This window comes from Rhinopithecus roxellana, chromosome 12 (assembly GCF_007565055.1).
Source record: "Rhinopithecus roxellana isolate Shanxi Qingling chromosome 12, ASM756505v1, whole genome shotgun sequence".
NCBI lineage: Eukaryota > Metazoa > Chordata > Mammalia > Primates > Cercopithecidae > Rhinopithecus > Rhinopithecus roxellana.
The window spans coordinates 109,552,299-109,564,782 of NC_044560.1; the positions used below are offsets into that span (position 1 = coordinate 109,552,299).

The window sequence follows — 12,484 nt, forward strand, 5'->3', positions numbered from 1 at the left end:
TAGTAAAGACGGGGTTTCACCATGTTGGCCAGCATGGTCTCTAACTCCTGGTCTCAGGTGATCCGCCCGCCTCGGCCTCCCAAAGTGCTGGGATTGATTAGAGGTATGAGCCACGATGCTCGGCCTGGAGTAGAGTGTTGAGCGTGGACAGTGAGGTCGAGAATCATCCCTTTAGGGACAGAATCACCTTGTGGTTGGCCTTTGGTATCCAGCTGCCCAAATTAGAATCCCAGCTGCAGCACTAACCGGGTAGGTTGGGTAACAGACCCCATCTTCACCTTTGCCATCTGTTAAATGGGCTTTTGTCAAAATGAAGGAAGACAATCAGTTTGGATCACCTGGCCTGCAGCTCCTGTGACCTGTAGCAGGAGCTCTAGAGAAGCTTAACAGAGGTCCACGACATGACAGAAAAGGAAGAGAGACAGAGAAAGAGAAAGATGGGGATATTGGCCAGGCATGGTGGCTCATGCCTGTAATCTCAGCACCTTGGGAGGCCAGGGCGGGTGGATCACCTGAGGTCAGGAGTTCGAGACCAGCCTGGCCAGCATGGTGAAACCCTGCCTCTACTGAAAATACAAAAATTTGTTGGGCATGGCCGGGTGCCGTGGCTCACGCCTGTAATCGCAGCACTTTGGGAGGCCGAGGTGGGCAGATCACCTGATGTCGGGAGTTCAAGACCAGCCTGACCAACATGGAGAAGCCCTGTCTCTACTAAAAATACAAAATCAGCCGGGGTGGTGGTGCATGCCTGTAATCCCAGCTACTCAGGAGGCTGAGACGAGAGTCGCTTGAGCCCGGGAGGCAGAGGTTGCGGTGAGCCGAGATCACACCATTGCACTTCAGCCTGGGCGACCAGTGAAACTCCATCTCAAAAAAAAAAAAAAAAAAAAAAAAAAAAATTGGTCGGGCATGCTGGCAGGCTCCTGTAATCCCAGCTACTTGGGAGGCTGAGGCAGAAGAATTGCTTGAGTCTGGGAGACAGAGGTTGCAGTGAGCCAAGATCATGCCACTGCACTCCAGCCTGAGTGGCAGAGTGAGACTCCGCCTCGGGAAAAAAAAAAAAGATGGGGACATCAAAACCTGGAGAGCTTTAGAATCGTTGCTAGGGTCTGCCAGAGCGCAGGGGAGGGGAGGAACCGAATACATAATTGCTGGCACTAACAGTGCCTAGGGAGATGCCAGTTTTTTCGCTGTTGTCTGTTGATTTTTGGGACACTGGTGGCTGTAAACCTTCCAAAATGGTCTGCCAGTTGTGTGGAGCATTTGGGGGCAAGCGGTAACTTTTGTCACATTCTCAAAGTGCATCTTGGTCCTGCTAGAAGCAGGGTGCCCCAGCCAAGAAGTTGACCCCATTGGGCAGTGTAGGAAAGACTCCAATCCTCTGCAGGGGGCATGTGGATGGTGAGATCTGGGAAGAGAGATGTTGGCACAGGACTCCTTCCTGTTGGGGGTACAGTATCCGCAGCTGGGGCTTAGGTGGAAGTGTCAGAGCTTGTTTGGAAACTGATTGAAACATTGCCCACCCTCTTGCCCCACCACTCCCCATCCAGCGGGGTGGACCCCTGGTGTGCAGAGGTCCTAGCAGGGAAGAGAGCAAACAAGTGACACAGTACATCCGAGCCGTACTTTTTCCCAGGGAAGAACGTTGAGAACAGGCCAAAGGTTCTGTGATAATAGAACCCGGAAAGGGATATTAGCTAATCAGTGTTTTTTTTTTTTTTTTTTTTTTTTTTTGGAGACAGAGTGTCGTTCTTGTTGCCCAGGCTGGAGTGCAATGGCACGATCTCGGCTCACTGCAACCTCCCCCTCCCGGGTTCAAGCGATTCTCCTGCCTCAGCCTCCCAAGTAGCTGGGATTACAGACACCCGCCACCACACCTGGCTAATTTTTGTATTTTTATTAGAGAGGGGGGTTTCACCATGTTGGCCAGGCTGGTCTCGAATTCCTGTCCTCAGGTGATTGGCCCGCCTTACCCTCCCAAAGTGCTGGGATTACAGGCATGAGCCACTGTGCCCAGCCCGCTAATCAGTGTTCTAATCCGGGATACAGAGGGACATTCATGGTTCTGGGGCAGAATGGAGAAGTGTCAGCCAGTCATTGATGGTGAGCACTTAGTATGCGCCGGGCTCATTCCTCCTCTGCAATCGTCTCCTTTAGCCTCGCGCTCACCCTGTGAAGTAGCTTTGTATTTGCCCCCATTTTACAGATGAGACTAAAGTGGCAGAGCTGGATTTGAATTCAGGCAGCCTGGCCTTGCAAAGGCCATAATCCCCCCTAGGACTAGGAAGCAGGTTCCAGGATGGGTGCAAGTAGAACCTTCAGGGATCGGGGCCCGGGGCACAGGGAGCAGATGGTTGACTGCTGACAGGTGGAGCCTCAAGTTCAGGGCGTGGGGACATCTTGGTTGAGGGTTTTAGCCTGGCGTGTTGGGTAGTTTTGGGGCTTTAAGGGCTTTAAAGATGGCCAGTCACACAGGCTTGGGAGGTGGGTGGACGGTAGTCTCCAGTTGACTCCAGCCTTCCAGGGTAGCAAGTAGTGGACAGGACTGCCCCTCACCCCCACCAGAGCTTAGGTGGGATGGGGGAGAGCCTTTTTTTTTTTTTTTTTTTTTTGAGGCTCGCTCTCTTGCCCAGCCTGGAGTGCAGTGGCCGGATCTCAGCTCACTGCAAGTTCCGCCTCCCGGTTTCATGCCATTCTCCTGCCTCAGCCTCCCAAGTAGCTGGGACTACAGGCGCCCGCCACCTCGCCCGGCTAATTTTTTGTATTTTTTAGTAGAGACGGGGTTTCACCGGGTTAGCCAGGATGGTCTCGATCTCCTGACCTCGTGATCCGCCCATCTCAGCTTCCCAAAGTGCTGGGATTACAGGCTTGAGCCACCGCGCCCGGCGGGGGAGAGTCTTAAGTGTTCCCAGGCTGGGCACGGTGGCTCATGCCTGTAATCCTAGAGCTTTGGGAGGCCGAGGCAGGAGGATTGCTTAAAGGGAGGAGTTCCAGACCAGCGTGGGCAACACCGCGAGACCCCATCTCCACAACAAAATGAAAAAGTAGCCAGGTGTGCACTCATAGTCCCAGCTACTTGGGAGGCCGAGGCAGGAGTATCACTTGAACCCAGGAGGTTGAAGCTGCAGAGTTGTGATCATGCGACTGCACTCCAGCCTGGGCAACAGAGCGGCACCCCTGTCTCAAATAACTACATAAAATGTAAAAAACGAAGGGCTCCTTGGGAGGCTGAGGCGGGTGGATCACAAGGTCAGGAGATCGAGACCATCCTGGCTAACACAGCAAAACCCCGTCTCTGCCAAACAAAATACAGAAAATTAGCCGGGTGTGGTGGCGGGCGCCTGTAGTCCCAGCTACTCCGGAGGCTGAGGCAGGAGAATGGCATGAACTTGGGAAGTGGAGCTTGCAGTGAGCCGAGATTGGGCCACTGCACTCCAGCCTGGGCGACAGAGCGAGACTCCGTCTAAAAAAAAAAAAAGAAAGTGTTCCTAGGACACAGATGGGCTTTGGGCTTCCAGACTGAAGTGTGTCATCCACTTACCCACTGTGGCCTTCAGACACCCGACACTTCTGCTCCTCCCAGGACAGAATGGGGGGTTGGATGGGGGGTGTCCACTTTGACCCCAAATTGGATTTAGTGTTTAGATTCAGATGTCAGTGCCACTGGGAACTTTCTGGAACTGAGAACTTGCCAGACGGCTGCTTGGACACCATTCCACCCACCTGTCCCTTCTCGATATACATTGAAGGTGAGAGTGGGACAGGCAGGGTTTGTAGCAGTTGCTTCCTGTCTCTTTTTATTTTTGTAGACAGGGCATAGCTCTTGCCCAGGCTGGTCTCAAACTCCTGGCCTCAAGGGATGCACCCGCTTCGGTCTCCCAAAATACTGGGCTTACAAGCGTGAGCTACCACACCCAGCTGAGTTGCTGCCTGTTTCCAATGTCCTAGAACGTTCTATTGGAACGTTCTAGAAAGCACTATGCAATAACCCACTCAGCAATGATAGGAATGTTGTCTATTTGCTCTATGTATTAAGATAGCCACTAGAGGCCAGGTGCGGTGGCTCACGCCTGTAATCCCAGCACTTTGGGAGGCCAAGGTGGGCAGATCACTTGAGGCCAGGAGTTCCAGACTAGTCTGGCTAATGTGGCGAAACCCTGTCTCTACCAAAAACACAAAAATTATCTGGGCATGGTGGCATGTGCCTGTAGTCCCAGGTACTCAGGAGGCTGAGGCAGGAGAATGGCTTGAGCCCAGGAAACAGAGGTTGCAGTGAGTGGAAATCCTGCTACTGCACTCCAGCCTGGGTGACAGAGTGAGACTCTGTCTCAAAAAAAAAAAAAAAAAAAAGCCGGCCAGGCGCGGTGGCTCAAGCCTGTAATCCCAGCACTTTGGGAGGCCGAGACGGGCGGATCACGAGGTCAGGAGATCGAGACCATCCGGGCTAACAAGGTGAAACCCCATCTCTACTAAAAATACAAAAAACTAGCTGGGCGAGGTGGCGGGCGCCTGTAGTCCCAGCTACTCGGGAGGCTGAGGCAGGAGAATGGCGTGAACCCGGGAGGCAGAGCTTGCAGTGAGCTGAGATCCGGCCACTGCACTCCAGCCTGGGCGACAGAGCGAAACTCCGTCTCAAAAAAAAAAAAAAAAAAGCCACTAGCCATGTGTGACAACTGAGGTCTTGAAATGTTGATTTGACTAAGGAATTAAGTTTTATTAATTTTTTTTTTTTTTTGAGACAGAGTTTTGCTCTGTTGCCCAGGCTAGAGTGCGATGGCACGATCTTGGCTCACTGCAACCTCTGCCTCCCGGGTTCAAGCTATTCTCATGTCTCGGCATCCTGAGTAGCTGGGATTACAGGCGCCCACCACCGCACCCAGCTAATTTTTGTATTTTTAGTAGAGACGGGTTTTCACCATGTTGGTCAGGCTGGGCTTGAACTCCCAATCTCAGGTGATCCGCCCGCCTCGGTGTCCCAAAGTGTGGGATTACAGGCGTGAGCCACCGTGCCTGGCTTTTTATTTTTATTTTTATTTTATTTATTTATTTATTTATTTTTTTGAGACAGAGTCTCGCTCTGTCACCCAGGCTGGAGGGCAGTGGCCCAATCTCGGCTCGCAGCAAGCTCCGCCTCCCCGGTTCATGCCATAGCTGGGACTGTAGGTGCATGCTGCCATGACCGGCTAATTTTTTGTATTTTTTTTTTTTTTTTTTTTTGAGACGGAGTCTCGCTCTGTCACCCAAGCTGGAGTGCGCTGGCCAGATCTCAGCTCACTGCAAGCTCCGCCTCCCGGGTTCACGCCATTCTCCTGCCTCAGCCTCCCGAGTAGCTGGGACTACAGGCGCCCGCCACCTCGCCCGGCTAGTTTTTGTATTTTTAGTAGAGACGGGGTTTCACCGTGTTAGCCAGGATGGTCTCGATCTCCTGACCTCGTGATCCGCCCGTCTCGGCCTCCCAAAGTGCTGGGATTACAGGCTTGAGCCACCGCACCCGGCAGTTTTTTTTTTTTTGTATTTTTTAGTAGAGATGGGGTTTCACCGTGTTAGCCAGGATGGTCTCGATCTCCTGACCTTGTGATCCGCCCGCCTCGGCCTCCCAAAGTGCTGGGATTACAGGCTTGAGCCACCGCCCCCGGCCAATTTTTTGTATTTTTAGTAGAGATGGGGTTTCACCGTGTTAGACAGGATGGTCTCCATCTCCTGACCTTGTGATCCATCCGCCTCAACTTCCCAAAGTGCTGGGATTGCAGGCGTGAGCCACCGCGCCTGGCCGTATTATTTGTTTTTTTGAGACAGCCTTTCTGTCGCCCAAGCTGGAGTGCAGTGGTGTCACCTTGGCTCACTGCAATTTTTGTCTCCCAGGCTCAAGCGATCCACCTACCTCAGCCTCCTGAGTAGCTGGGACTACAGGCACGTGCCACCACACCCAGCTAATTTTTGTATTTTTGGTAGCAATAGGGGTCTCACTTTGTTGCCCAGGCTGGTCTCGAACTCCTGAGATCAAGCGATCTGCCCTCCTCGGCCTCCCAAAATGCTGGGATTACAGGCATAACCCACTGCAACCAGCCAAATTTTATTTAATTTTAATTTAGATAGCCACATGTAGCTTCTACCTACCATATTGAAGAGCACATTCTATAACTTTCTAGGAAAAAAAATTCCTTCAACAGATGTTCAAAGTTTATCCCAAGAAAATACTCATCAGGTCAAGAGATTGAGACCATCCTGGCTAACACGGTAAAACCCCACCTCTACTAAAAATACAAAAATATTTAGCTGGGAGTGATGGCATGCACTTGTAGTCCCAGCTACTCAGGAGGCTGAAGCAGGAGAATCGTTTGAACCCAGGAGGCGGAGGTTGCAGTGAGCTGAGATCGCGCCACTGTACTCTAGCCTGGCCACAGGCTAGAAAAAAATAAAAACAAAAACAAAAACAAGCAGAAAAGGGTAGATTCACCCTGTTGAAGGGAAAGTGGGGGTCCAGGCACTTGGTTCTGCTTTTTAAATTCTTCTGCTCCTCCTCAAGCAATAGGTTCTAGATCTGAGGGTTCTAGGTGGAGGGAAGCTTTAGAACATGTGCGCCCTGAATTCATTCACCTTCCCAGAGTTCATTCCCCCACCCTTTTTTTTTCAAGAGATGGTCTTGCTATGCTGCCCAGGCTGCTGGAAAAGTCCTGGACTCAAGCGATCCTCTCGCATCGGCCTCCCAAAGTGCTGCGATTACAGGAGTGAGCCACAGTGCCCAACCCTCATTACCTTTTTAGAAAGCACCTCCTGACGTTAGCAGTGACGTTTATTATTCTGGGGGATGGGAGTTATATACAGCAGTGACCCGGAGCCCCTCACCCCCACCAGGCTTAGGTGGGGACAGGAGGTGTTGGCAGAAGGCACACAGTGGCAGTAGCCCAGAAGAGGCCAGGAAGTAAGGGTGGGCATGTGATGTGTCCTGGGAGTCCCAGATGAGGAAACTGAGGCTCAGTGAGGGCCTCAGGTCACACAGCAAGGTGTGAAGGCAGCTGGTCCCGAGAGCTTGTGCTGGTTGCTTCTCTCTTGCCTGGGCTACAGGAGGACGCAGGGGCAGCCCCTGCCCTTCTTCCTGGGGGCACTGGGAGGGCTGGGTGGGAGCTCTTGTTCCTGGTATTTCCTGTGGGAAAAGGCCAGTGAGGTTGGAGTGGAAGTGCTGGGGACAAGGACGACGGGAAGGGGATTCGGCTCACCGGACAGCCCGCACCAGCTGCTCAAAAGCCTCATCCACGTTGAGACGCAGTTTGGCCGAGGCCTCAAAGTAGGCCACGTGGTGGGAGGCACCGAAGGCAGATGCTTCTGATCGGGGGACCTGGGGGTGCAGGGGACACGGAGGAGTCAGGTCCCTGCACTCAGGGTGACCGCGGCTGGAGAGACAGACAGGCAGGCTGGATACTCTAGGAGAGGTGACCCACTGTGAGAACTCAAAGAGGAAGAGCTCCTGAGAGATTATGGAGGGAGATGCCGCAGGGGCTTGGTGGCCTCTAAGTGAGGGATGGGGGCGGGCTTCGTGGACACTTGCCCTGCTGTGCCTTAGATCACCAGGAGTGGGCAGGCCGGGAAGTCAGGGTGTTCCCGGCAGAGGCCAGCAGAGCCCCAGAGGCTGGAAATCCCCAAAACCTTCACCAAATGGAGGAGTTATGTGTGGAAATCGTGGTGGGGAAGTGTTGGGAGCAGGGAAAGGAGGGGCGCAGCTGTGCGGGGCATCTGGCACCTGGGGAGGAACTGGGGAGCCATGGAGGGGGCTGGCCATGAGCAGGGGAGGTGCTGGGGCTGGTGGGAGGTTGGCTGGAAGGGAGGAACACGAGGAAGGGGCAAAGAGAGCTGGCGGATGGGGTGAATGTCCTTTGTTCCATCCTGCAGCCTCTCCTGAGGACACCTGCGTGCTAGGCCCTCTGCTCGGTGATGCTGGGGACCCCGAAGGTCCGGTTTGGGGGTAACCCATCTAGGTGAGCTGTGTGACAGTGGCAGTTGCAGGACTGCAGGAACAGAGGAGGATGCTGATGGGGGACAGGTGTGCTGAAAAGAGCCTCCCAGGCTGAGATGGGGTCCCCACAAAGAGGGGTGTCCCGAACCTGGCGCTGTGCCTCCAGATCTGCCTTGTTCCCGACCAACACGACGGGGAAGTCATCACGGTCCTTGACCCGGAGAATCTGCGTGAAGAGCTTGCCCACCTCGTTGAAACTGCGAGTGAAGCCAGAGGCATGAGATCTAGCTAGCTGCGGAGCCCAGGTCCTCCCCACACCCACCCACTGCTCCGCCACCGGCAACCCGTCACCTCTGCCGGTCATTAATGGCAAACACCAGCAGGAAGCCATGGCCGGCACGCATGTACTGCTCTCTCATGGCCCCGAACTCCTCCTGGCCCGCAGTGTCCAGGACTGCAGAGACAGGGAGAGGGGCCATTGTGGGGACCAGGCTCCCCCCAGTCACCCCCAAGAGCCCTCAGCCCCCGCTGACACCACCCCCATCCATTATCCATCCCCGCCGCCCTCACTGTCCAGCCGGGCCGGGATGCCATCCACACTGCAGATCTTCGTGTAGGAGTCCTCAATAGTGGGGTCGTAGTCAGACACGAAGTAGGACTGGCAGGATGGGGAGAGGATAGTTATTGCAGTGCCCTGGCAGACAGGACAAAGCCCTGCCCCTGGGATGCCTCTCTCAGTCTCTGTCCCTCTCTCTCTAAATGTCTGTCCCCATTGCTGGGTCTCTGCCCCCTTTCTCTGGGTCTCTGTTCTCTGTCTCTCTGAGTCTTTTTTTTCGACTGAGTCTCGCTCTGTCGCCCAGGCTGGAGTGCAGTGGTGCGATCTCGGCTCACTGCAAGCTCTGCCTCCTGGGTTCACACCATTCTCCTTCCTCAGCCTCCTGAGTAGCTGGGACCACAGGCACATGCCACCACGCCCAGCTAATTTTTTCTATTTTTGAGTAGACATGGGGTTTCACCATGTTGGCCAGGATGGTCTCGATCTGCTGACCTTGTGATCCACCTGCCTCGGCCTCCCAAAGTGCTGGGATTACAGGCGTGAGCCACCGCGCCCGGCCTTTTTTTTTTTTTTTTTTTTTTTTTTGAGATAGAGTTTCGCTCTTGTTGCCCAGGCTGGAGTGCAATGGCACGGTCTCAGCTCACTGCAACCTCCCCCTCCCGGGTTCAAGCGATTCTCCTGCCTCAGCCTCCCAAGTAGCTGGGATTACAGGCATGCACCATCATGCCCGGCTCATTTTGTATTTATAGTAGAGATGTGTTGGTCAGGCTGGTCTCGAACTCCTGACCTCAGGTGATCCGCCCTCCTGGACCTCCCAAAATGCTGGGATTACTGGCATGAGCCACCGTGCCCCGCCCTGTCCTTCTCTCTCTCTAAATGTCTGTCCCTGTTTCTGGGTCTCTGCCCCCTTTTCTCTGGGTCTCTGTCCCCTGTGTCTGAGTCTCTATTTCCCTCTCTCTGGGTCTCTGTCCCCTTCTCTTTGGGTAGCTGCTCCCCTGCCCCCCTTTCCCTGCCTCCCACCAGTCTTCTTCTCTCTGAGTCACTCCTGGTCCTCTCTTTCTGGTATAAGGTACATGTCCCACATCATGATTACATCCTAGCTGTGTGACACTGAACAAATCACTTCCCCTCTCTGAGCCTCAGTTCCTCAGTTTCTTCATTTGAAAAAGGAGGCTAAGAACAGCACTACACTCCATCCGGCACCGGCGAGATTCAGAGCAAATCCCTGTTAAATATTGAATGTATCGGTTATCGGAGGCGTTATTGTCCAGACTGCCTGTTTATATCTCTCCCTCCTCTTCTGCCTCCTCCCTCTCTTCTTCCTTCTCCCCTGTCCCCTCCTCCTGCTCAGGCGGCCTCCAGCGTCTCCTCCCAGGGGAAGGTCCCGGTTCCAATCCGGCTGCGGAGAGGCTGCCCCACCCTCGGGCCCCGGCCCCTCCCTTCCTGCCTGGGTCCTGCCCGCTGCCAGCCAGGCCTTAGGCCAGCTCTGGGACTGCCTCTGGGTGCAAGGGGCCCAGGGCTGGGGCTTTTCTCTACACAAGAAGGGCTCCCTCCCAGGCCCTTGCTGGGGTCTTTTGGTGGGGGTGGGGTGGAGGTGTCCTGGGGCCCCAGGGCCTCTGCAGTAGCATCTCAGGCGGAGACACTTTTCTAGGATTTCTTTGAAGCAGGGAGGACCTCCCTCAGGAATGGGGAGGTTTCCTGGGTAGGGGTGGAGTTTCAGGAAAGAAGGGGTGATTTGGAGGCTAGGGGTCTGAATACTGCATCTGTCAGTTACAGGGGTGCTTGGTGAGGGCTTGCCCTGGAGGGAGGCTATAAGGACCAGGCCCTGGGAGGGATTGTGGCTCTGGGGGTAGTTAGGGGCGGGACCTCAGAGCACAGCGTGAGAAGCTCAGGGCTGAGAACTGGGGGCCAGCCCCAAGGTGGCGCAGGGGTTTTGGGAGGTTATAGTATATACAGTCTTAGAAACACTGAGTTCATTTATGGGGTCAGAGAAACTCCCAAGGAGTAGGTCTTTCTGGGGGTGCCAAGAATCTGGGGGCTTCTTCTTTGAGATTATTTGAGAGCTATCCAGGGTTTCTGAGAGGGGCTCAGGGAGTTGCAGTGGAGAAAGCACGGGATGGAGGAGGGGCTGGTTTTCCTTGGGGGTGGGGTGGGATAGTGGAGGTTTGGGTCTTGAGGAATGGGGGATTGTCAGGACTTGGGGTCTTGGGAGATTTCTGGAATGGCCAAGGGGCAGGATCTCTTTTTAAATCTCGGGTTGGAAAGCAGGACTGTCTTAGGGCTGGGTAGTCCCAGAAGAGTCTCAGGGCCAGGGTCTGTGTAGAATTTCTAGGTTCTGGGGGCGGTCATGGAAGGGGCTAAGAATCGAACGTGGGGACGGGCAAGGTAGCTCACGCCAGTAATCCTAGCACTTTGGGAGGCCAAGGCAGGCCGATCACGAGGTCAGGAGTTCGAGACCAGTCTGGCTAATATGGTGAAACCCTGTACCTACTAAAAAATACAAAAATTAGCCAGGCGTGGTGGCATGCACCTGTAGTTCCAGCTACTTGGGAGGCTGAGGCAGGAGAATTGCTTGAACCCAGGAGGCAGAGGTTGTAGTGAGCCAAGATCGTGCCACTGCACTCCAGCCTGGGGGACAGAGCGAGACTCCGTCTCAAAAAAAAAAAAAAAAAAAACAGAATGTGGGAGAATCTCAAAGGTGTTGGGCACTGGCGTTCTCCCAGAAAGGTTCTCAATGGCTTAGAGGGGAAGTTGGAGACTGGGATTTGGGGGAGATAGGGCTCAGAGTGGTGGAAGGTGGCACCGAGGGCGTGGTGGGGGGGCCTGGGAGTGCTTAGGGTCCGAATGGGGTGAGTGTTCTATATTTAGCATGCTCCCAGGAGGTGCTCAAAGCCAGGTCAGCAGGTAAGCGGGGTCTGGGGCACTGGGGGAGGGAATGGTGGGTCTCAGGATGCGAGTGCAGAAGGAAGGCTCCCCTGTGCAGGGGATGGAGGCTCTCCAAGAGTTTAGGTTACAATCTGTGGGGATCTTTTAAGATTAGAGGGCCTTATAGGAGGGTCTCAGTGACGGGTCAAGGGGGAAAAGAGGTCTCGGGGATCCCCCCAAGGGCTCAGTTCTGGGTCCCGGGGACACCCTCCCGGGTGAGGGCCCACTACCTGGATGAACTGGATGGTCAGCGCGCTCTTGCCCACGCCGCCGCCGCCCACGACCACCAGCTTGTGTGTCTCGCTGGGCGGGGGGTCCCCGGGCCCAGGTCCCCCGCCCCGGGGCCGCCCCCGCCCTGTCCCGGACGCCGCCCCGCTGCTCATGTCGCCACCGCTGCTGCTGCCTTCGCTACCGCCTGCGGGGGAGCCGGGCGGGACCCGGGGGGGCGGGCTACGCTAATGAGGCTACTGCATAATCATGAGCTCTGGCGAGGAAGGCTCGCGTCTCGGCACACTTAAGGAGGGGGACGGGCCAAAGAAAGGGAGGAGCTATGTTAATAAGGGAAAGGAAACGGGATTCGCTGCGAAGGGGAATTCCGAATGAGGCGGGGCTATGCTAATGGAGACCTGTGCTCGCCCCGAGCGGCGCCACGCGCTCTCAGCGGGAGGGCGGTCTGTGGGCGTGGCTATGCTAATATAAATTTATTCTTTCAGCAGACGGGGCCGGAGGCTCGCCAGGGGAGGGGTTATGCAAATAAGGACCCCTGTGACACTGCTGTTTGGGGCATGGTCTCTGAGGCCTTAGTATGGTAGGCGGGGCTCGTCGACTCGCGCGCGCGGCCGTATATAGGGCGCTCCGAAGCAGCAGCAGGTTTTGAGGAGAAGCTCCACCTCCCTCCTGGGATCCTAGCCAAGCTTTCGACCCGGGCGTCTGGGTTAGAGTCTACAGTCTCCGCCTGCTAAGGGACCCAGGCTTCCGGTTCCCGCTGTCCCAGCCAAGCGGAAGACAAACTGGGAGGAGAGTGGGGCCCTAGAGGGGGACAGCGGGGTAAC

General features: G+C 55.1%; 1 protein-coding gene across 2 annotated transcripts; it reads right to left on the reverse strand.

Moving 5' to 3' along the window:
- Positions 1 to 6,775: 6,775 nt before the first annotated feature.
- On the reverse strand, positions 6,776 to 11,867 carry RRAS (RAS related). Of its 2 annotated transcripts, XM_010369488.2 has the most exons (6): positions 11,663 to 11,864; positions 8,522 to 8,609; positions 8,303 to 8,405; positions 8,100 to 8,208; positions 7,218 to 7,336; positions 6,776 to 7,144 (listed from the first exon to the last, which is right to left on the reverse strand). In XM_010369488.2, exons 1-6 carry the CDS (start codon positions 11,813 to 11,815, stop codon positions 7,060 to 7,062), a joined length of 657 nt encoding a protein of 218 aa, XP_010367790.1. In that variant the 5' UTR covers positions 11,816 to 11,864; the 3' UTR covers positions 6,776 to 7,059. The 2 variants fall into 2 exon arrangements, with proteins under 2 accessions (XP_010367790.1, XP_010367791.1); XM_010369489.2 differs by lacking the exon at positions 8,303 to 8,405 and having other exon boundaries at positions 11,663 to 11,867.
- Between the last annotated feature and the right edge of the window lie 617 nt (positions 11,868 to 12,484).

Excerpts from the sequence above, each read along its gene's own strand:
- RRAS (XM_010369488.2), bottom strand. The coding sequence starts at position 11,815 with ATGAGCAGCGGGGCGGCGTCCGGGACAGGGCGGGGGCGGCCCCGGGGC. Across the intron at positions 8,610-11,662 it reads TGACCATCCAGTTCATCCAG|TCCTACTTCGTGTCTGACTA; the intron begins GTAGTGGGCCCT and ends CCATCCTGCCAG. Across the intron at positions 8,406-8,521 it reads CATCCCGGCCCGGCTGGACA|TCCTGGACACTGCGGGCCAG; the intron begins GTGAGGGCGGCG and ends CTGTCTCTGCAG.